This window comes from Falco peregrinus, chromosome 4, assembly GCF_023634155.1.
Source record: "Falco peregrinus isolate bFalPer1 chromosome 4, bFalPer1.pri, whole genome shotgun sequence".
NCBI lineage: Eukaryota > Metazoa > Chordata > Aves > Falconiformes > Falconidae > Falco > Falco peregrinus.
In genome coordinates this window covers 49900346-49925458 of record NC_073724.1, presented here as the reverse complement: position 1 = coordinate 49925458, position 25113 = coordinate 49900346, and the positions used below count along the sequence as shown (strand labels likewise).

The 25113-nt window shown below is 36.9% G+C and overlaps 1 protein-coding gene across 3 annotated transcripts in view; it reads right to left on the bottom strand.

Annotated features, from left to right (window-relative positions):
* The window catches only part of HERC2 (HECT and RLD domain containing E3 ubiquitin protein ligase 2), a 113406-nt gene that overhangs the window by 21378 nt on the left and 66915 nt on the right, over positions 1 to 25113 (bottom strand). For 2 of the 3 annotated variants that reach the window (XM_055801514.1, XM_055801515.1), the window contains exons 53-80: positions 23350 to 23540; positions 21463 to 21568; positions 21194 to 21285; positions 20446 to 20621; positions 19868 to 19979; positions 18792 to 18873; positions 18546 to 18689; positions 17878 to 17968; positions 16448 to 16625; positions 15912 to 15993; positions 15658 to 15829; positions 13794 to 13938; positions 12847 to 13072; positions 11822 to 11993; positions 11058 to 11244; positions 10139 to 10279; positions 9529 to 9720; positions 7671 to 7824; positions 6853 to 6960; positions 5595 to 5726; positions 4857 to 5015; positions 4650 to 4768; positions 4187 to 4312; positions 3185 to 3340; positions 2926 to 3041; positions 2605 to 2803; positions 1220 to 1434; positions 301 to 478 (exon numbers count right to left, since the gene is read on the bottom strand). In XM_055801514.1, coding sequence (XP_055657489.1) covers positions 301 to 478; positions 1220 to 1434; positions 2605 to 2803; positions 2926 to 3041; positions 3185 to 3340; positions 4187 to 4312; positions 4650 to 4768; positions 4857 to 5015; positions 5595 to 5726; positions 6853 to 6960; positions 7671 to 7824; positions 9529 to 9720; positions 10139 to 10279; positions 11058 to 11244; positions 11822 to 11993; positions 12847 to 13072; positions 13794 to 13938; positions 15658 to 15829; positions 15912 to 15993; positions 16448 to 16625; positions 17878 to 17968; positions 18546 to 18689; positions 18792 to 18873; positions 19868 to 19979; positions 20446 to 20621; positions 21194 to 21285; positions 21463 to 21568; positions 23350 to 23540 — 4151 coding nt within the window. The remainder of the gene's footprint in view (positions 1 to 300; positions 479 to 1219; positions 1435 to 2604; positions 2804 to 2925; positions 3042 to 3184; positions 3341 to 4186; positions 4313 to 4649; positions 4769 to 4856; positions 5016 to 5594; positions 5727 to 6852; positions 6961 to 7670; positions 7825 to 9528; positions 9721 to 10138; positions 10280 to 11057; positions 11245 to 11821; positions 11994 to 12846; positions 13073 to 13793; positions 13939 to 15657; positions 15830 to 15911; positions 15994 to 16447; positions 16626 to 17877; positions 17969 to 18545; positions 18690 to 18791; positions 18874 to 19867; positions 19980 to 20445; positions 20622 to 21193; positions 21286 to 21462; positions 21569 to 23349; positions 23541 to 25113) is intronic. The other variant, XM_055801517.1, reaches the window with a different exon arrangement.

The window sequence follows — 25113 nt, the reverse complement described above, 5'->3', positions numbered from 1 at the left end:
TACTCCCGTGAAGGGGTGCAATTTACATACCGGGGGGTAGGGTGTTTGATTTGGGGTTTTCTTTAAGTCTTCTATAAAAGGGATTCCTTATAAGCTGTTTAGTGACCCCCAGCAAAGTTCTGCAGTTCCACTTTAGTTTTATTGTTCCAATCCATTCCAGTTTTCTAAAGCAACTCTTCATTCTTACAAATACATGCCACCATTTTGCCTTTTCATTCCTTACATGCAGAAATGCTAAAAATTACAGATCAGAAGGCAAGAACTGGACTAAGACTGTGTAGAACTCCAAAGGTTCCTTACCAATTTAGGTTTTAGTTGGTCCTCACTATCTCCATGCCCAAGGCGTCCGTATCTTCCCTTTCCCCACGTAAAAAGGTCTCCTGCAGCTGTAATACATGCACTGTGTGCTCCCCCGGCAGCAATGTCAACCACTTCTATACCTCTCAGAGATTCAATTACACGAGGACGGTCACAAGGGCTGAAATGAAAATACTTGTTTTGACAAAACTTTTCAACAAGGTATGGAGAGATGTTTTTAAAATGAGTACATGGACACCTAAAATAACTGAGTATTTGCTTTTGCTCCAGTTTAATAGCCTAAAGATTCATGTTTAATTAGCCATTCACAAATACTTCTAGAGGCCTGTAAAAGCTAGAAGTATTTTATCAGATGTTACCTACAGCATTACAGGTAAGCTGAAACTACAAAACCACTTCCATTAAAATCTAGTCAAAGCTAAGCATTTACCCTGGAAAATCAGTTCAATTTAAAATACATCAACAGAATTTCTAGCATAAAAATGTATTGTTGCCCCCATGCACTTCAGCATTTCTTCTTCTTTTTGGATCAGAACATTCTTACTTCTAACACAGCAGAACTTCTCATTAATGGAGACAACAATGTATGTAGAGATCAGAAGCAGAATAGCAATATTGCTCCCTGAAGTTCCACATACCTACAAGACAGATCCCAAAGGAAAGCCAATGGACTTCAGCATCCATAGATAAGTTAGAACACAATATCTACTTACAGAAATCCAAGTAACTGTACCTGAAAAATATTTTGTGATTCTCCAATTCTAAAATGTACGTTTCCGTATCAGTACTTAACATTGACTTCTACACATAGGCAGTACTCATACAACACTTCAAATACACAGCAACTATAACAAGTATCCACTAATACTTTTTTAAAATAACGTTTCAAAGTGTTACTTACCTTCGGTTTCCATGACCAAGTTTACCATCTTCTGCTTCACCCCAAGAATAAACTTCTCCCTCAGAAGACAATGCCAAACAGTGCTTTCCTCCCGAGTTCACTGCAACTTTCTTTATGAACACATGCTGAATGGATTCCAGTAAAGTTGGAGTAGAAACTGATTCTGTTCCTCCAATTCCAAGCCTACCACCTGCTCCATATCCAGTAGCATACAGCTTTAAAGTGAAGAATAAAATTTAATTTCATTTGCCTCTTGAAGAATATTTGCTAGAGCTGTACAGAAGAGTTCTTAATGAATGTACACTAGAATACAATTAAAGGAAAGCCTGAAAAAAAGTTTCTTACATGCCTCTTATTTTGCTTCTTCTAGAAAATAAGAAATATTTTGAAATATTTTACAAAAAAAGTGTGAAAGTACAGCTATCTTCAAAGTCAATATGAACTATCGCTGACTTAAAGGGTTTTGTTTTAAATCCTAATGCTGATTTTGCAAAAGTGTCACGAAACCATAGCTTTGTGTGACAACATTACAAAATCACCTATCACCTGTAGGTCTCTCTCAAGCAGCACTACTCTAGTTTTCTTCCTTCTGTGGAATATACACACCTAAACACAGTTGCTTCTTCCCCTTCCATCCTATAAACACAGTTTTAAGTACTACTTTCCACTCGCTTTTTGTTTATCTGAAAGTAACTTCTCTCAACAGAATGATGTCAAGCAATGTCATTAACCTGTCCCTTACCTTGCTGTGAGTCATTAACAAGGATGATAGTGACTGCTGAGGAATCCTTACAGTATCTCACTAGATGAAACCGTTACAGAAAGCTCTCGCTAAAATTTTCAATCACATACTTAACACAAAGCTGCAACCTGTATTTAAAATAGGGACTTTTTCAAATTCGTGAACTTATTTTTTTCTTCCATACCTTACACTAAACCTCCGCATGGTGTTCTTCCTTTTCAATCGGGATTTAAGCATCTGCAAATTATATCCCACAATATCTACCTTACAGGCATTTAGCCAACTGTGAACAATCTTCAATTACACCTCTCCCGTCAGAGACACATAATCACCACATTTCACTGTCTGTCCTGTTTTCTGGGATTCTGAGCACATCATCTGTCTTCAGCTTTGTTTTCCAAAACATGATCACAGTTTTGAATTGAGAACTAAAACACATGTCTTGTTTCATGCATTTAATTCTACAATACACTGAATTCCTAGACTGCACTGGTGGAGTTGGTATAGTTCAGTTTCTTTAAAAAAACCTCACAAAACTACTACTGCTAACAATAGTAATAATTTTTTGTATAGCCAAACCCATCATTCTGACTGAGGATGAAGTTTTTCAAGGGAGTCTAATAGTCATTTGTTGTATCCTTACTTTCCCATCAGCAGTCACTGCAAACAAAGTCTGTTCACCACCGATTAACTGCACTGGTCTAAGGGTAGCAAGGGCTTCACATGGAGTTGGGACTTTGACTTTTGCCCCTTCAATCCCACCAAGTTGTCCTCTGTGATTATGACCCCAACCATAAATAGTTCCGCTGCCTCCCGCTGAAAGTGTCCAATCATCAGGTCGTCTGCAGAAAATGCAAAACAAACAGAATTTTAAAAGAGCTTTTAAAAAGCCAACAACAATGCTATTTATCATTGTATGACGAAGCACCACAAGACCAAACCAATGACGGTTGAAAGAAATCACCTATTCATCCACTGAACAAGCTGCTCATCCTGTTCTCTCTTAAAGACATCATGGCACTCATGAAGAACATCCATATTTTCATTATCTGCCATTAATTCTCGTATTTTCTTTGCCACCTGTAAAATATTTTGCATTAAACAACATTATTCAAACTATCAGTTACTCCTATCACAGCTAGCATAAACCACTTCCGGTACATCTTTTTTAAGTGAAACACTTCCATACATTCCACAAATCATTTCAAACATTCTTGCATTACCTCATCAAGGAAAAGACGAGGTAATGGTGTCCTTTTATCTAAAGCCACAGCTACCCTGGATGCCATACAGTATCTCCTGAACCAGGCCCATTTGTGCGTCTCTGCGCAGCAAGGGAGAGTGTCCAACTCCAGATCACAAGCAAGCGCCACAAGCACCTACAAGCAATCAAAATCATTTTAGAGATGTATCAAAAATGTGCAATGAAAAGCAATATGCATTTCATGCAGCTCAGCAGCTCACAGACTAGTAGGGCTGGAAGACAAAGACATGTAAAGTGCAAGTGACATTAAAAGCCATCTTCGCTACCTTCATTGATGGGGCAGCATCAAGTAATACCCACACTATCTCACACTGTTAGCACCCAATTTCCTGCTCCAATCCAGATATTTTCAAACACACCCTGTGAAAAACTCCTAGATCAATTAACTTTTCCATATCAAATACAATGTCCTGAACTTTTTATACTCCATTTCTAAACCAAGCCTCCTTCCTACAATTGGAAATTGATTTGATTAGATTTCAAATCAATGTTACTGATGAAGATTGTGAAAAATGGATTACTTCTTCCCTGTATAAACTTTTACGTATTTTAAGAATTTCTCTTCCTGAAGACAGTTAAGTCCTCTTAGTTTAACTTTTACCACACGGGAGGCTTTTTCAGCCCGAACAGCTTTCCTTTTAAGACATTCTTATTTGTTCCTACTAGATGTAAATGAAGCTTTCAGGAGTATTTAAATAAATAAAATATACAACACCATTAGGACAACTCAGAATTCACTTACCAAAAAGCGTAGTCTGCTGTACTTAAAGACTTTTTTCTTAACCACATACCTCTGCCTAGCTAGGTACTCCTTGTTTGTATATTTAATTCTCCTTTCAGAAGTAGTATTCTGATTTGGTCAGAAAATGTTTCTGATACAGGACTAGGTGAACTTACCATGTCTCACAAAAAAAAATCCAGAACTATAGTAATGAATTCTTTACTGATTCTACTCCATTACCTTAAAGAAAGGGCTGTGCAGCAACTGTTTGCCACCTCTCACAATGGGGTCTTCATAGTCAAACTGTCGCTGCAAAGCTTCTGGAAGACCTTTAACCAAAGCAGCTAAAGCACTCCCTGTGAAACTCTAGAAAAACCACAGAAAAGTTAGCCTTACTGTATGTATTACAAAAAGCACATTGTTTAGATGACCATGACAAAACATTAGTAGCTTCCATTTCCTAACACAAAAGCATTTCTATTGCTTTGTAGCAATTCCAAAAGTACATCTATACAGTATTGGAAATAGCCATTTCTTTCTAAAATGGAGTATCTTTACAAACTTGCAGACCCATGCAAGAAGGCTATTTATTTGCCCATTTCCTACTTTGTCATTAACAACAAAAAATCAGAGCTAGCATTTCAATGCTTCACATATATCTTAACATGAAAAACATGATGGGCAAGCACCATTGCCTTCTTACCAGAGCCCGTGTTTCTCCATCATTATCCCCTAGAATCCGGTTGATGTTAATAGACTGGCCAAACTCTGTTGTGAGCAGTTTCCGTAGTCTCTGCAAGGCCCACATTCTGTGGCCAGCAGCTAAGGAAACATAAGCACACAAAGAATGCAATTACTTAAAGCAATCATTTTAACTTCTAACAGATTTAATTTTAAAGACTACACCTACCTAATGCACTCAGTTGAGCACAAGCTGCAAGAGAAGCTGCCAAGCGAGGAACTATACTCCTGTTGGAAGCAAAATTTAAGCGAAAATCCAACAAACACGTAACCAAATCCATCGAGGGACATGAAAGAATGCAACGATCTGAGAGAAGGTCTTTAGGGCCTGCAAGAAACAAAAAGCAAAAACAAATGAAAAAAGAGGTGGGGAAGATTCATCCTCAGACTGAAATAAATACAGAACATAGGCAGGATTTAGCTGACCAAAACACAGTCTAGCTTGCCAGTCTGTATCTGAGTTGGTCCATTCCACTTCCCTTTGAAGGGACTGGAAGGAGGAGGCACTTCATGTATAATTCATCTATTTCCAAAACAGATGCATTAAACGCAAAAAAAACCCCACACCAATCCAAAACAAACAGGAAAAACACCCAAAACCCCCACAACTCCAAAAGAATTTCAGATTAATTGTGCCTCCAAAGTATCCTCTCTATCCTGTCTTCACTGATTAAGAGGCAAACTGGAGCGATTACAAAATATTTTTATCTCTTCCCTATATACAAGTGCATCTTCTCAGGAAATATTTTCAACAAACTCCTAAATACGAATGAAAACATTTTCTTAGTGTGAATGCAAATGAACTCTTGAACTTCAGCATGTAAATACCATGCATTAAATGCAACTGCGAAGAACAGACAAGTAAATCTACTCTCTTGCCCTTCTGTAAATATCTTATATACCTTACCTGCAGCTGGCATGATAGGGTAAACAGTGAATCGCCATCCCCATCCATTCACAGAACCATCACTGATGAACTTCCACTTTAGTTCATCCCCTGGAATTCGCAATTCACTAGACCAATCTGACCACTCACGACCTGTTACGATAAGTAATATGAACATATTCATCTGCACTGTCTGAGCTGATATGCAAGCCATTCACCAACAGCAACTTCCTTCCATGGTTATATATTATAAACATCACATAAATGCATTCAAGAAAGAAAAGCTATGTAAAGCACAAGTACATACAGAAGTTATAGCAACAAAACTTGCTTCTTGAAACAGTTCAATTAGCACTGCTAACATACATTCAAAAGACAATTTTAAGAGCTCAATAAAATCCAGTCTTATTTTCAAATTATTTTTTCATATTAGAAAAATAGATAACAGCATATTCATTAAATTATGCTTTGCAGCTTTTTCCAGCCAGGAAATATCTCAATAATGAAACACACGTGCATCTGAAACAGTCTGGGAAAAGAAGGAGAGGAAAAAAAAAAAAAAAAAAAAAAGTAATTTGGTCAATAGTAAAAGCTCACACGACTGCTCAGAAACACTAAGCACAGGCAGCAACTACTGAGACCCTTGCACTGATGTAACGTATGAGTAAGTTCAATGTAAAATTTTATGAGATTAAAAATATTCCTCTAAAATCTACTGAAAATTAATAGTACTTAAAAATTAAATCAGAAGCAAGATAAAAGATGTGAAGATTTGATGTAGCATCGCATAATTAGGCCAGCACAGAGAATAGGAAAAGAGCACCTAGCTATTATTTTGGGCATTCGACAGCAGAAGAGCATTTGTCTTGACTGCATGAAAGCTCAAATTTCTCTAAGTACAACTTGAAAAAGAAAAAAAGCTAACAAAAGCAGTACCCTTTTCCAGTTGTGTTCCACTTTGTTAAAATATACTTTGATTACACAAAAATTCACATATGTTGGCAGGGGTGCTAAACTGATTTTTTTGCTCTCTAACTGCTCTTAGGAAGAGCATGACAAGATGCTCTTTTGAGAGCTTCTCTATATTCAAAGATGCAAGATCACTCTTACATGTCTGTGTCTAGACCCTGCATGTTTTTTAGTTTAAAACAGAGTAACAATTTACATAGTTTTTCCTGATATCCCTCACAGAAAGTCAGTCACAGACAGTGGTACATTTCAATCAGCATTTAACAGTAAATCACACAAGACATTTTTGAAAAGCACTAGCTCTCATAACCTGATCGGACGGAAACAATTCTGTTGACACCATCCATTATGGTGAGTGGATCATGACGCCGCTCTGTAGAACACTGGCGATCAAATTCTACCCTCAGTCCCTCAGCACCTAAACAGCAACAAAGAGTTTACACATTTCTACAGAGCAATCACTACCACAAGCAAGTGCAGTACTTCAGAAATCCACATGAAATCAAACAGCTGTTTGGAAGCCACAGCACTCATTAATAAAAATAACTTCCTTTGGTTTAAAGACATTATTTGTCCATAATTTCTTCTTCTTGAAAGGCTTACATCATAGCAAGCTCACCTGAGTAGGGACTAGCAGACAGAAGACTATAATCAGAACATTACAAACTAAAGTTGCAACAGACAAAAAAAGGTCTGTTTACAGTTAAGGCAAATAGCTCTTTGTTGCCTGTACCTTTTGATAAATACTAGGTAACATACTGAAGGAAGCACTAAGTGAAAAGACAGTGTTAAAACAGGAAAGTATTTCCCTAATGCTCAAGACTATAAGACAGATGTTCAATTACTGTCCCTGAAAAAGACTCAGTCCTTCTCAGGTACGTAACTGAACAGAATACAGCAATCACATACAGCTGCAGTCACAGCCCGTGAACCCAAAAATGCGTATTTCACAGGACTGAAGCATTCATGCAGTATGTAAGTGTTTTAAGAAAGACTTTATTATAGTGACATGATACATAACATGGCTTTAAAAGTTCAATACGCATTTTTGCAAGCTAAGGAAAACTTTTCTGCATGCAAGCTTGAAAACAGCTGTATTTCATTAATGTAACTCTAAGAATTCTATACCTGGTATTTTAACTGTGCCACTAGAAGATGTATCATCAGTATATGGATGGCTGCTTTCTACCACAACTGGTTGCGAAGAGAGGCGACCACTTTGTGAATCAGTTGCTACATCTTCTAGTTCAGTAACACAAAGCTCCAACAACATATCAGCAACCTAAGAAAAGAAAAACATACACTTTATGAAAAGTAAGATTGATTAGTCCAAGAAATCTAAGCCAACTACTATTCTTCCCATATTTAAAATAAATAAATCACTTGTTTTCTGAATTCTGATTAATAAATCAGACTCATTCAAAAAACGTTCTTTTTGGTGTTGTTAAAGCCAGATGAACTCGTAAAACTAAAAGCCAAACCTACGTTTCCAATAAGTAAATGACAACACAAATAATTGCTTACCCTTACATAAAAATACCAAACTGAAATCTAAACTGTAAAGCGTAGGCCAAGAAATTAATGAAAGGTGTAAATATTCAACCACTACGTAATACTGCAAAACACTCTTTAGAGAAAATCTCAGTAGTACTCACTTTTAAAGAGCACTTTCAAATAAAATTTGACTCTCAAGGTCAAAGAAAAACAACCAACCAACACCCAACAACAACAAGAGAAAAACCCAAACCACAAAAAACACCCACAACATTGTTCAGCTTTACACTATTAACGCTAGAAGCAAAAAAACCAGAATTAATGTATTCATACATATATAGCATGCATTTAACTGGGGTGGGAAGGGAATATAACTACATCTTAAACCAAGAACATGGGTATAAGATAGCCGATCAATGAAAACCAGGGTGCAGGGAAAGTAACAGTTTGAAAATACCACTCAAGTGCCTCTGCATGAATAGCATCAGTTAGGCACTCCTACAGTCCTAGTTTACTCAGGACAGAGATAGCATAAGATTTCAATGTTTAAAACTGAAGCAGTCTTGTCATTTATACCATTAATAAATAAATAAAAATTCTCGGATTCAATGTGCACTCCTTAGCAAAGTCACTATTCATCATTTTGGTTAGTAAAGCCAAGTTTAATAAAAGAACACAAAAATCAGCTTTGCATAATCACTTCTGATGTTTCAAACCAGTCTTGAGCAATGCAAAGCCGTAAATTAACTACATCTTATGAGCATCTTAAAGAAGTGCACTGTTACTCATTAGAAAAAATTGTTTAATGGGTAAAGCTACAACAAACATTAAACAACTTTCAGTTCATTAGTACAAGGAGATATTCTATAATTTATGATTTGTAACATTCTTTCATATAGCTGCTGGTATCCAATATTAACAGTATTTATTAGTTCTGTTTGTTAGTTGTCCCCAAAAAACTCACGCCTGTGGATACCTTGGAAATAGGTAGAAACTTCAATGCATCAAACTTAAATCTTAAAAATTAAGAAGAATTATGATATTGTTAACAGTATATGAACAGCATTTTTAGCTAGCAATGAAGACTGCATCAGTTTGAGAAATAAACTCAGATGCAAACCAAAACCAGTATGTAAGTTTTTAAACTAACATTCCACAGATCCAGGAAATAGGCTTGGTTAATTCAGCTTCATTCCAATAGCCACAGCCACTTGTCCAACACAAATACATTTCATTAAGCTTCTATTTTAATGTCTAATTGCAGCATGACAGACGAGGAAATAGTCTGTCACTGACATTTGCAGCACATGCATATATTCATGTAGTATTTCCAGTAAAATCATTAAGCTTCACATGCATTCAAGTTCAAGTCAAATCTTCGTGTTTATTAAGTTTCTCAGTACGCTGAACTGCACTTCAAATACAAGAAAATACTCTAGTAAGCTATTACTAAAAAGTACATAGTTCAAATGCAAAAGAAACAAAACCTGACCTGTGGGTAAGCTGTGCCCATACCAGACAGCACAGCTGAAAGAACATCTCTTCCCTTGTCACCTGCTCTGTTGGACACAGCAAGCTTTAGCAGGTCAACCATGACTCGCGTGTCATCTGGTACTAAGAGACTAGTAAACTCATCCAAGTACTGCGGTTCTGGGCCAGATACTTTACTTTGACTTTCTACATCCTACGAAACAAATTGCAGAAATATTTAGACAGTGAAGATGAAAGAAATATTTCACTGAATCTGAACAAGTTAACTTGTCTGAAGAAGTTCAAAGGTAGTTTAAAACACACTTTATAAACCTGGGATTATATGGCCCCAAATTATTGTTAAACCCATTCCTCAAATGAAAAAGCATTCCTAAAACTAACCTACTTTAGCATCAAGACACATACACAAAACCCAAAAAAACTCCACAGAACACTCATCCTAAAAAATACAAAACAAAACAAGAACACCCACACAACAGCACTGTCTTCGAAATGATTTTAAAAAACGCACTAATTTATGGCATAACTTTAAAAGCACAAAAAAAAAAAAAAACTGCTTGATAAAAGCATGGTAAGGAGTTAAGTTTTAAGGAAGGTATTAATAACATTACTTCTTTGGTTTTTGTCATGGTTTCTGCAATGATACTGGCAGCTCCAGGATCATCTGTGACTGGAATGAAAGGACGAGAAGATGCAGCAGCAGCTGAGGGAGTTACAGCAGATGGTGTCACAGCATCTTCTGAGGAAACAACCTAGCCAAAACAAACCATTAACAAAAGCTGCAACAAAATACTGTAAAACCTTGTAAGAGTCTAACTATTTATTAGAAGGGCTTACGTTGAAAGATAGCAGCAATTTAAAACCAGCCATAAATTCAGAACCAAGATATGCTCCCTGTATTTTTAGCTTCTATTTTATGTTCCTAGCTCAGCAAATCAGCCAACACCCTCCTCAATACCAGCTGCTAGAAAAGCATACAATAAAACATGAGTGCCTGCAGAAAAGTCTACAACGTAGAAGACAAGCCCTAATAATATATGTCAAATTAACCATTTGTTAAAGGAAACGATCTCTTCATAGCAAGCCTTTTTTCCTGCTTCTGTGAGCAGTTGGGAATCAGAGCAGAATTCTATTCAGGCCCTCCTGTCTACATTAGTTGATACAAGTTTACAATTAAATTTCATTAAATAATGGTTAAATATAAGTTTAGTCTTGACTTTTTTTTGTTTTTAAAGATTGCGCCTGTGAAATGAATTTAATATCTGATCAAATGGTTAATATGTTCATGCTAACTCTAAAATACTACTAGAAATCATCACAATTGCATTTAAATGACAGTGCGTTCTGAGAGTTCAAAACTGATTCCACACCGAAATTTTAGTTTTTCCAAATCTGACACATGCAGACTACCCACTCCTGAAATTAAAGCATGAAAGAACTGTTTAAGCTCTGTTACTATCAAACTAAACAAGACAATATTTTTCGGCTTTACTGTTAAACACTGATGGAGAAATTAATCTGACACTTTACCTCTCCTCTCCTGTCCTGCCATGGGTTTGGGCTCAGCCTCTCTTCTATATCTCCTCCAAGCGTGCATTCATCTCCATTTGCAGGGCTTCCTGTAGAAGTAGCATCTGAGGGGGGGGCTGGTGATGACGAGGGACATTCTACTGGTGCAATCATACTTGCAGGCATCAATGCTCCAACAACTGCATCCCTGAAATCATTTAGGGCAGATAAATATAAAACTAATTATACTCTCTTGTTGAACTCAGAAGAAGTGGTATTAGCTTGTCTTAATAAAATAAGGAAAGGTTTCCAAGGTCAGGAATTTAGAGACTAGTTAACTCCATTCTCCTTCGGGCCCGATGCTTAAATACTGTGTTTTAAGGCCACTATTTTACCTAAGTTCCTCCTCATAAGTTTTAGCACAAATACTTTGTTCCCTACCAACAACATGGAGGGCACCTTAATGTTTCACTGTTGTTTCAACCTTGGCCCCACTGCTTCCCTCCATATCGTCTATCATGATTTACTTACACTCCTTTTACATGATTTACTTGAGCATTGCTAAATAAACATTTTTTTCCCCCCAGGCACTGGGGAGCTTCTGTAAAGAGAACACAACAGCATAAAGCTAACATCAACATGAAAAGAAAGTTTAAATGAAGTTTGGGCCTATCCTGAGGAGTCCAGATTTGTTAAACAATTTATACTGACTCAGAGAGACCCTAACAGATGGTAAATTATATCATCTTTTGGTCTGCAAAGGACAGAAATGTTTGCATGCCTACCTGGCATACATGATTTGTAAAGCCATCAGTATGTGAGATAATGCCTGCTGTTTGGCAACATTCCCATCAAGTGACAGGAGAATCTTAGCAAGGGAAGGGCGATTCGGCTTGGAACTGTTTGCCCCACTAATTTTGTTACTGGCAGCAGAAGAATCTGCATCTGAAGGAACACCTGGAGTGAGGGGAAAAAAAAAAAAAAAAAGACAGCATACCTTTTTTTAATGGTATAATACATAACAACAAAATAGATAAATCAGTTCCAGTTAAGTCAGAAAGATGATTGTAAAACTAATTCTACAGTAGATTCTTAAAATGCAGTGCCTACAGTAACAACATTGAAGTCAATACTAAGGCTTTGCAATAAGGGCTTTCATGAAACAGTGTACTGCCTTCTTATTTACTCATGAAGATTAAGGTAATACAGTATAAATATTTTGGTGATCAGCATCTAAAACAAGTTTTACTTACACAGAAATTTCTCAAATAGCAAGAATATTTATTAGATACCCTTAAAAATATCAATCAAATCCTATATATATATAATCCTTGCTCTTTTTTAAATGCATTGCCTTGTTCACAATTAGCAAAATGTTTGGGGCTGTTTTGCCTCCTTAATTCTTAAGTCGCTTACCTGAGAAACAAAAGGTAACATAACATCAAGAATTAGAGAAAGAGATAACATTTAAGACTACCAATATTACAGTAGCATCCATCTACCATTACCTCCATAAAGCTCTGGGACATTTGATAGAAGCATATTGCATTTTAATTTCCTGAAGAACAACAGAAGGTCAAATTAATGCTACTTCTGAACAAGACCTTTACAACTTTCACTTTCAGGAAGAGATTTTGTTGATTTTTTTTGGAGGAGTGTATATTTTTTTGTTGTTTTGTGGCGTTTTTCTAAAAGACAGTTCTGTTTTTGCACTCTATCACCTATTAAACCACACACAGAGCGAACTCTCCAATGGCATAAAAAAAAAACAACACCCACAAACAACCAACATAAGGCAATAAATACCAACCAAGATAAGAAGCACCCAAAGGGTCCCTCGCTGTCTGGAAAAGGACTGGTTCATGAACAGATGGTGTAGCTACATCCACTGTTGTCCATGCTACACTGTGGGAAGACCCACAAGCAACCCGAGTGATTTTCTGGCCTTCCAAGCCCTGGACAAGAGTGGGCTTTCTATTGACTGTAGTAGTTCCATTGCCTTGCTGCCCATGGTCATTGTCACCCCAAGCATAAACCTGCCAGTAAACATTTCCACATATTACTTTGCTTCATTGGTTGCCGCATTTAATATTTTTCTTAAAAATTCCTACAAAGGAATCTTAGTGATTTGTATTATTAAAATCTGACACTGTAGAGAACCTATTGCCATGGCTTCCCCCCCCCCTCCATTAAATAATGCAGGTATTATCATACACTTGAAAAAAAATTTAAAAAAAAAAAGAAAAAATTATAGCAGCATTTTATCAGATGATTCATAAATCATCACCAATTCATAAATCATCAGTTGATTCATAAATTATTCAATGTTCACAGTGAAGAGTAAGTTAGAAGAATTAGTTGCATAGTAATTACATTGGGGATCTGAATAAATACTATGATGATAATGCTGGATCACTGCAGAAAAACCTGTCCAGAATACTGTGACTGCTTCTGTATTTCGACAGTGGGAAGCAGGGAACTGATCATGAGATAACACATAAGCTAGGAAAACATTACAAAAGCTACTACAACAACAAAAACATTTAAACTCCAACAGTAATACAAAAGCTAATATATTTTAAATTACAATCATGGTTATATTTTACTCAAGACTTTAAAAAGCAAATAAATATCATTAGAAACTTTTATTCCATTTAATCAGCACTGACGCTATTACACTCTTCCTCCTCAACAATTTAGGTTTAACCCTTTCTGGATGAAGGAAAAAAGGGAAAAGAAGGACGATGCACAACGTACCTGTCCAGTGTCAGTAACTGCTAGACAATGGAGTGCGCCTACAGCCACATGCACAATCTTTTTACCTCTCAGTCCTTCCACAACTTGTGGCTTTCGAACATGCACATCTGTGCCATGGCCTAGCCTAAAGTAGTCACCCTTACCCCTGCAACAGATAGTAAGTGTAAAATTCAAAACAATTCCACTGTTTACACATTCCTCTGTCAATGCAGCTTCCCAAACCAAAATACTTATAATACTTACAAAAAATCAATGTGTTTTCATAGACTTGGGACAGATTTATATTACAGAGGATAAATCTAACAATAACAGACTCTCTAAATCTACTCTCATGAAAAAAAAAAAAAAACAGGAACTAACATGTTTTCAGAATTGAGTTTTTTCCACACTGTTGCAAGCCTCAATATAGGTTCTAAAGCCTCCATAATTTAAATTCTCTAAAGCTGTTACACAAACTGCACTAAAAAGACACCACAGGCAAAAGTGATGTACAGAGAAAAAAAAAACTTGACATTTCTTCTACTGTGTTTTTAGTAGCCATTCAATCAGTTCTGCTCTTCACCACCACCAATTTTTCTCAAAAAAGGTTATGTTACACTGGAGACTAGTATGATGCCTACAAAAAGTGGTAACACATACATTGTGACTTCTCCCTCAAACCAGCACAAATTCAAGAAGTCTCAAAGCAACTCAGCCACCCTTAAGTGCAGGCATGCACAGCTGAAACAGAGGCAAAAAAACTCCTTGTAGACCTGTAGCATCATGAAGTAGCTGTAGGTTTTATGACTACACATAACACTGTTAAGACAAGCTGGGGGAAGGAAGGAATGAACAAACAAAAATTTTGCAAAACGTTCTTAAAGACTGCCAATTCCCTTTCCTCTTACTCCTTTTGTCACTCAAAAAAAAAAAAAATTAAGAGGGGGAAAGCGACAGGGAAAAATACAGTTTCCAGTGGCCACTCAGAAATGACACCTCTGCTAAAAGTTTTTCTCCCTTTCAAAAGAAGTTACTTATTGAAAGAGAAGCTTTGTGGATTTCTCTTCATATCATTCATCAACTGCTCAAAAACAATGACAAAAATTACTATTTTAAGTCTTCTTAGTTCTGATATACGTCGAACAGGTCAGTCTTACTACACAAGGATGGGGTAAGACCTTGATCTGGTTAGAGCTGTGATTTTGACCTGCCATACAGTAAGCTCTCAAATTTTACAGAATTATTTATAAACTCAAAAAACCAAGTTTTTGTTGTCTTGTTTCTGTGTTGTTTTGAACACACAGAAGACAAGTAAGAAGGGTTTCTAAATAACTTTGTGATCACTTCATACCAGTTCTTGCTTCAAGGGATCATTACTGACAACTCAGTGGCCTTCTGAGCAGCAACGAGCTCTGTAGAGACCCTGTGTTCCCAAGGAAGTTCATCCCATCTCCTCTGAACTTTAGCTTACTTCCTTACTCTACTACAGCCTTACCCTCTCAGTCTCTGCTTTAGCTGTAGGCTACATATGGCAAACAATAATTCCCAGGTTCTGTTTTTCCCACTCCACTCCAAAGTCTTGAATTACAGGGTTTTTTACAGTCCTTTACAGGCTCCATTGCTCCCAAGAGAGGGAATGCTCTTCCCCTTCCTCCACTCATTAAGACCCAGGCATCCTAACAGAGTACAATATACAACTCAGCATACTATAAGAAAGTGTTAAGTGTAATTGAACAGATCACAGCTTATCTCAAAGAGCTGCCAATTTTAAAGACAAAGCACACAGATAAGGCACAGGTGGAGTTAAGACAGTCAAATAGCAATAAATGCACGATATACTTCACAATAATTGCTTTGTTAATACTTTCTGGCAAACGTAACATACCATGTCCATACCACTCCTGACTTGGTCAGTGCCAATGAGAACTGTGCACCACATTCAATCTGACAAACACCTTGGCCGTTCAGTCTTTCAATGTTCTGAGGAATGTTGCATCCTTCACTTCCTCCTCGGCCCAGTTTTCCAAAATCACCATCGCCCCAAGAAAACACCAAACCTAACAAACACAAAACTGCAGGTCAAACAATGATCACAGCATTGCCATGTGCTATAACAGTTCTGGAACAAGATATTCCTACCTTCATCTGTCAAAGCAAGAGTCTGAGCATCTCTGCTTCCACAAGCAACCTGAATGACTCTGTGGCCAAGGAGCACTTTAACCTGCAAAATAGAAAAAGTAAGCAAGACATTTTAAAACATAATTTCTTTGAAACTTTACAGCGATTTTTCAAGATCTTATGACTGATCTTGTTCACTGTGCCCAGCCTAAGCATGCCATTTAGCAAAGGGTTATCAAGTCTTGCTCACTTATGGTCCAACATCACTCAACAACAGTAGCAGCTTTCACCTATGTATCAAAGTAGATGCAGGACATGAATGTTCTAAACAGCACCAGCCATTTCATATCACTTCCCAAGAAAAAGAGTGGATCTTTCTGGCCTTCCTGAAATAGCTTGCCCACTATTAGAGGTATGTATACCAAAACCTAATTTAGATCACTCCAAAATGATGCCTTCGTACTGCTTTCATGGGTTTTCACTGTACTTCACCTTTTATTGTTATCATTTATTAAACAAACACATTCACATTTCATCAGAGACAAGAAACATTTTACCATCTTAGGCTTCAGCTGTGTGGTATTATCTCCATGTCCTAGCCTTCCATATTCTCCAAGACCCCATGTATACAGTTCACCACTTGAGGTAATGGCAGCACTGTGAGAACTGCCACAAGCGATATCACGGATGCGTTTGGTTTTCAACGCTTCTATCAGTCTGGGTTTATCACAGTTCCTACAGAAAATGAGCAAAGAAATCATTGCATTCGTTATGAAAAAGTCATACAACATACTCCAACTTTCATAATCCAAAAACATTTTGTGCAATAACTAACATTAACCTAAAGATAAAGTAATATGCAACATCATGACTCCAAGATGTACTCTTCAGGTAGCACCATTAAATCTAAAGTTTACACTATTTTAATGTACTTCAAAGTTTATTTAATGAAATATTTTATGTATATGCTACAAAACTTAGGTGACAAAGCCAAAATACCAAAGTGATGAATCAATCAAAGAGTGTGTAATACAAAGTGAAAACTGATATCCTGTCACTGCCCAAAGTTAAGCCATTTGTTATCTGTGGACACAGAGTCAGATAGCAAGATTAAGAGATGACACTCCCATCCTAACTTCACTCTTCGTGAGAGAGAAATTAGAACTGGGATTTACTGTTAGGCTTCTATGAGAGTACCAGAAACTTTTCATATGGTTACAATATTCTTTAAATTCAGGGAAGAGTTTCAACTCAAGGTTTTCTAACACTGTGTATCAGAGCCACTATTTTTGTAAAATTATGCATGGCCTCTAGAAAATTTGCTCTCATGACATGCCCAAGAGTTGGTTCCAAGTCTTACTTCCAATAAAATTACAGAAGACATAAGGCAGTTGAACAATAAACAACAATACTGCTCTTCCATTTTCATTGATATGACACACATACCCCTACGAACACTCATTTGTTGTCACATATTAACCATCTGAGTTGGCCGCTGTAATATTTTTATGTATTCTGAGAAGGTGTTCAAAATATATCAGAATAGCAAACAAACATTTCCCCATGGGGTATATTTATCTCCCCCTTCCCTGCCCACCCCTCCTTTCAAAACATTGCTCTGTGTGCATACAATAAAAAACCTGAGAAAATCCAAATTTTCCTCAAAGCTGTTCTGTGGAAGACTAAACTATATATTACTGAAAGGGGTAAGAAATTTATGTGAAATTTATTATGAAAGACTTTATCCACAAAGTATGTTTCCAATTATTGCATTAATTGAATAGCTCCTTTTTAAATGACTGAAGATTACTACAAGCGCTGCACCTTAGGTTGATGTGCACTGCTGAAAAAAATCCCTTCACAAACACAATTCTTCTGCCCCCAGTTCTATTAAAAATCCTGCCAGTCAATAGTGGTGGTCAGCTGTGTTAGAACATGCAACACAAATGTTCTCTTACTGAAATACAGACACATTTGGTATCCTTACATTCGACTGAAGTGACCAAGTTTTCCATCATCTCCCTCACCCCACGAAAATACCTTTCCATCAACAGTTAATGCCATAGCATGCCGGCCACCTAAAAGTGTAAACAGAAGTTTAAATTTTCAAGCTTTCAAGCAGGCAGCAGGTCTTGCAGAAATCTCAGAGAAATATTTGACACTGCTGTACTTCTACAATGTAACTCTATAAGCCTTTCAACCCAATATACATTACTTATTTTCTTCAGAGTTTTTATGTGATTTGACTTAAACCACAAAACTTTTGTGAGACTAGGCTTCCTGGCACATTAAAACAAAAAGAATGAACGTGCAATTTGCTGTTTTCAGTGCTGCAAGGGAAAAAAAAAAAAGAAAAGCTACCATTTCGCAATATTAAATAATGGAAACACTTTGGATCAGACTGAAAAACTATTCAAAAGCTAGCAAATTTAACTTCCAGCAAGTAAGAAACCACGTATGGTCTACATTCATAGATTTTAATAACAGACCTATTAATCTGCCATTGTATCCAACAGACAGAATTTAATAACCTGTATTTATTTTTAAAATATCAGATATGCTGAGTTGTCATAGCATCCAGAAAAATTGCAAAGCAAGTATTTTCAGGCTTAATGTGTTATATTTATATATATAAAGAACAGCAATAACTGATACCTGAGTGAACAGCCACCTTCTTCACCACATAGTTACTGAGAGCTGTAATCTGGCGGGGAATAGGCACAGTTCCACTAGATATTCCTAAACCCAGCCTTCCATTTGTGGCTTCTCCACAGGCATATACTTTACCCTCTACAGTCACTAAAATGAAGGAAGAAAAAAGTTTGAAATGCCATTAATGTTTCACAGTTGGAAGTCTATTTCTGCTCTTAAATAATTGTATTTATTTTAAACTTATATTACCTGCAAAAAGGCTTTTGGATCCTCCAGCTACTTGTACAACATTCAAGGCCGACAGGGTTTCAGAAAAGGAAGGGACTTTTATCTAGAGCAGACAGGAAATAAAAACCATGACAACACACTTTAAAGTTTTACACTTTAAAAAGAAGAGCTATTCCTAAGTGATAAACCAGTCACTCTAATATGTACTTTTCTTTTTGTTTTTAAACCACATGAATTTTGTTTTTAAATACATGAAACTCCCAATATTATTCAGACACATACCAGTTTATATATATACACCAGACAAAAGACAGAAACTAAGAAACAGCATTTAATACTGAAACCATGATAAATACAAAATCTAAGAAAAAATGAAATGTGATATAAACAGGGACTTCCCTTTCAGTAGTTTTTTTAAAAAAACTGAAGAAAAGAGTAACTTTTTGTTTCTTGAAAGGCACTCTACTGATAAAATGTGTACTATTGTATTTACCACATAGATTAAAGAAATGCTCTCTTAACATACTTTTCAGATTAATGGTAACTTAAATTGATTAAACAATCACCACATATCTCCCATCTTGCATTATATTAAAAATTATGTACAAATGGCTTCATACAGGGCTGAACTTCCTCTCAAATTACACTGAATTGTAATCAAATACACAAATCAAAAGATCAGAATTCAACTTTTTTTTTTTTCTGATGACTGCACCAGCTCCGTGAACACAGAATACATAAAAAAGTTCACCAGTATCTTCATTTCATACACACAAACTCAAAAGGAACAGAATATGTATAGAGTGCTACATATTTTTAGAACAATTAGTTCACCATCTAAAACAAATTAAGTGGCTGCTAAAAATTAAACTGGATCTCAGAGTAACAACCAAAATGCAAATTTTCTCCAATTTTCTATCCAGCAGATGTCTTCTACATGTCTTAGCAGTAACAAGCCATTAAACCTACTCTTCTTAGCTTTTGATAATAAAACTGTAATATTCAGATTAAATTTGAATTTTGAGTTGTGTGAGATTTCTACTTTTTATTTTTAGCTGTTTCTGTTTTGTACTGAAGTATGAAAGCAAGAAACATACCTTGGAACCTTTAAGCCCTCCCAACTGGTCTTTGTCATTCAGCCCCCAAACAAAAACTTTGGTTCTTATTGTAGCTGCTGATTCGAGCCCAGCTGCCTTCTTTCTAACAAGGCTGAACATATTGAGAGAAAAAAAGCAAGGTCAGTTTAGCAACCTGCATGCTATAGCACAAACACCTTTTTACTGGATTTACTGATTCTACAGTACTCAAACTACACCACCACAGTTAATTGGTGGCTGTAACAACTAAAAACCAGGAAAAAAAAAAATCCCAGAATGTTTTGCTGAGCAATGATAAATATATACATCCCCATACCACACAAATACATCAAGTTTTCAGCTAGGTTTTCAACTCCAAGCATACCGCAGAAACCGGAGTTGCACAAAATGCTACTGACTTACCAGTGTGATAATCTTAAACAAGTTACTTATCAACAAATTACCTACTTACAATTCTAACAAAGATACCGATTTCTCTTCACTACCTAATTAAGTAGTAATTCTTACAACAATCTCCTGAATTAGAGGAATATATAGACACCAGGGTTCATTTCCCCCTTGCCGCTGCAGTGACCTACCTCCCAGTGTTAGCTTTATCATCATCCTCTTCCTCATTATCAGAAGCAAGGAAAGGGACTGCAGCCAAATCTTCATCCTCTGCACGTATACGCCCCAGTATGCTGAGGCCATGTATTTTGCAATCAATTCCAGAGCTCCTGCACTGCTTGATTGCAATCTCAATATACCTGTGGTACTAAGACAAAAAAAAAAATTGCCATATTTTCTGTCCTATATAACTTTATAGAACAGGAAAAAAACTAGAACTTTTGCTTGAGTTTGTCACCTTAACAAAATGAATCCGTAACTTTAAATGTTTGGCTTTTCAGCCCTACGTAATTCATACTTCAAAAACATATAGCCTCATTAATCTGAGAATGATTTCACTTACCATCTTCTAAAAATTCATCATGCATTCCTCCTTGCTGTTACTAAAAAATATCAGAACAAGTATCCAAAATAAGCTTTATCACCCACCAAAATTATCCTGAAATTTAAGTTTATTGAGATGTCTTCTTGGTTCATAGGTATATTGATTTACATAAACCCTAAAGTATATTTACTACTAAGGCTATTACAGAGTTACACCGTGATTATGGTAAAACTTACAAGGATAATCAACTTTACTGAACTGCTAGAAACAGTGCTAATTTAGAGGAAAAGTAAAATACCATGTTATAATCACCACAACATGCTTCTCATTCATCTCTTGCAGAAAACTATTTTTCTGTTGCATACCAGAGTAATTCTCACACAGATTTCACTTACTTCTGTACAATCACTGAGAAGAGGCACTGTGGTGTCTGTAGGATTTATATTGATTGTCTTTAGCTCTATAAGGTTATTTAAGGAATTCCCCCCTAGAAAACAAAACATGGAAAGAAAAACATTTTAAGATATGGTATTTGTTTCATAAACAGGCATGATGCATGTTAAAATTGATGACTACGTTAATTGAAACCAGACAAATACCTACTGTGGTGTGTACAAAAAAAATAAAATAAAAAATTAAGACTTCCCAGAGAACATACACATACCTGAAACTACAACTAAAGAGGGCATGTAACTGCTGTCTGCAGGGTCCACTATCATCTTTAGTCTGTGAATGAGAACATCTGGAAAAATCTCCAAGCGAATCCAGTGCTAGGGAAAAGACACAGTTTCATTTTCAGATAATACTGTTAGGATCACTGTATGGTTAACAAGAATAAATGTGTGCTGTTTTTGAAGAGAGCATGGAAAACATTTCTGAATGGTACTCAATAGCTGTAATGCATGGGAACTGGCCAAAAGAAAACAACTTTGTGAACTTCTCACCTGTCCAGCCTCCAAATACAAGAAAAACAGTTGCAGCAAATGATTTATTTCACCCAAGAGCAACACCACTGAGAAGACTGAGAAAGCACAATACCATCAGAGGTCAAGCAATGGGATATAATGTAAAACTTTTGTGACAGTCTGTAGACAAACTGATGAAAAGGTACTTGGGAATATTCTCAGCATAACCATCAACAGAGCATCTAAACACGCTGGACAGAAGCCTAGCTGCAAATCCTGGTCCCAAAGCAATGCTGTGGGCCAATAAAACCAGTAAGCCATAAACTAAGGAACAATGTTTTTTATAAATGACCTGGACACATGAGTTATTGTACATTAAGCAAGGTTGCCAGTGATAGTAAACTAGGAGCAGCTGTGCACACCCTGAAGAGTAGAGAGGCCTTACAGAGAGATCTGGATAGACTAGAGAGCTGGGCAATCACCACATGAAATTTAGCAAGAGCAAGTGCCAGACTCTCCACCTGGGACAAGGTAATCTTCCTTATACATATAAACTGGGGGACAAGAGGCTGGAGAGCAGGCCCATGTACAGAGATCTGGGGATGTGGGCTGATGGCAAATTGAATATGAATCAACAGTGTGCCCTGGCAGCCAAAAGGGCCAGCTGTGCCCTGGGGTGCATCAAGCACAGCATAGCTAGCCAGTTGAGGGAGGAAACTGTCCCACTCCGCACTGCACTAGTGAGACCCCATCAAGTACTGTGTGCAGTTTTGGGCGCCTCAGTAGAAGAGAGACATCAAACTACTAGACTACATCCGGAGAAGGGCAACTAAAATGGTAAAAGGTCTCAAGGGCAAGACTTATGAGGTCACTTGGTTTGTTCAGCTTGGAAAAGGCTGAGGGGAGACCTCATCGCCATCTACAACTTCCTCAAGAGGGGGAGATGCTGAGCTCCTCTCTCTGGTGAGGAGTGACAGGACACAAGGAGATGGAATGAAGCTGTGTCAGGCAAAGTTCAGACTGGACATTACGAAAAGGTGTGACAGGGTGGTTGGTCAGTGGAAGAGGCACCCCAGGGAAGTGGTCACGGCACCAAGCTTGTCAGAATTCAAGGAGCATCCAGATTATGCTCTTAGTCATATGGTTTAGTTTCAGGTAGTCCTGCAAGAAGCAGGGAGTTGAGTCAGCAAACCTTATGGGTCCCTTCCAACTCAAGATATTCTATTATGCAAGTGAGGGAGTTCTTGGAGGTGGTTTTAGCTAGTGAGAGCACAGGTGCTTTTTGTGCTGCAACAAACTTGCTTAAGTAAAATGTAAGTTGACTGTTAAGAACAATTGTCATCATCAGTTATTGTACTGAAAAGACAACTGTAACCGCCTAACCAACTACAGAATACAGTAATTACCCTGTATTAAAAAAAAAAAAAAAAAATCACGTAGAAGTTCCTTGTAACTTAGAAAGATGAAGCTCAGCTTTAAAAAAATAGGCACATTTACTAGGAAGAAACACAGTTTTGTACTTCCGATGTTTGTTTTTAGTGCTCTTCTATCTTACACAAAGGTAACAAACAAATACATTTCACTTAAGGTACTTATCCTCTTAAGAGGAAATATGCCAGAACAAAGCAGTTATGGCTGAATGTTACCTTTCCTTGTGAGCCAGAAGACTGCCAGCATTGCTCGCTACCATCAATAAGACGTGAAGCCTGATTCACAGAGGATGAGACATTCAAATTTTTAACTATTCTTGACCAATCATCCAGTAGCATTCCCCGCTGGCTACTATGCCGTCTCTTCAGCTGCTTTCCAGAACGCCCACAAAAGACTGGAGACTGACCTGCATGGTTAAGTGAAACGTTAAGCACATACCTCTCAAAGAAAATTGCTTTTATTAAACCCATAAGCAATGTGAAAGGAAATATAACATATCAAAGACTTAGGGTACATAGTCTGAAGGCAGAACACAGAAGCACGTCACATAGGTATAGTAATACTACTCACACTTAAAGGGCATAGCTCAAGATTTATTTTTTTTTAAATTAGTTTCAAGCACTTTACCAGACAAGTTTTCATGTCTGTCATTTGGAATAATCACGTTTTCTGTTCTTAAACTTATGATTGATTTGTACCAAGAAACTAAGCATAATTTAGTAAAAATAAAAAACATTAAAAAAACTAAGATAATTACTCTCTTCAGGAATGTAAGATGCTAAGAGTAATTCCTAAAATCGAATGATAAAACATTACAGGGGCATGCCATCTTTAAACTGACAGAATCCTTAAAAGACTAACATTCTTGACTAAATAGTCACTTGAAAGGGTCCTTCCTTTTGAAATATAAATAAATATTTATAATGACAAATGCTTCAAAACACAGGCCCACAGCACACAAATTTTGTACACCACCACAGCATATGAAAAATATGCAACCAACCTGCAATAAAAATCTCTTTCAGGAGAACAGACACAGCTAATGTTACCACACTACAAATTCTGAATCGTGTTCAAGGATGAGGCAGTTTGGAGAGTTGTTGATTTCCTCCCTGCAAAAACCCACTTCTACTTTCCTTCACTGATCTTTGCAGCTTCTAGAAAGCCTGACTAAAAGAATACTAACTCTTGTTACCCTATCCAGGGCAACGCGGAGGATTACAGATTCACACCATACTAGCTGTAAAACTGTATTAACTGATTTATTAATGGAAAGTCTTTCTTGCCCTTTAAACAAACCATCATACACATGCAATGCATGTTCGTGTTTTCTAGTAGGGAAATAGTTTTAATCATTTTCCAAACCAATTAGCCTGGCTATGTGTAAATATGAAGGAGTTTAGTCCAGAAGCCAACATCACCTTGCAAACGCTAGGGATTGGACTGATTTTTAAACAGGTGGAGAGAAAAGAAAGAAAAGCTAGCGTCAGGTAAGTTTTGCGTAATAATGCATAACCCCAAAAATTTTGGAGTGAAAATGGCTGCACCTATTCCTCACTTAGAAACCAAAAATGTCAAGTCTTTCAAAAGGCTTCCCTTTCCCACCACACCCCTCTGAAGTCTCCACATCATGGAGGAAAAGAGGTAACAGCCACCACACAGTGATAGGCAAAACTGCTGAAGAGCAAGTGAGGGGTAAGACAGTATCTTTGGTATTTCAGGATGCACCTGCTACATTTACCTACATTTAGGCTGATTGCAAAAGGCAGTAGGATTACAGAATTCTATGTTCTATTCTTGGTGTAGCTGTAAATGCCATTCTGACATAACGAGTTACTGCCACGTAGGCATGTTTTTAAAACTTTTCTTACACTACAAAGAAAGCTTAAGGGTTGATGTTCTGGTGTAGTCTGCCATGTGCAATTGTAGCAGTGCTATGATCTGCTAAAAATGTTTTGTTGTCTAGAGGGTCAGTCTGA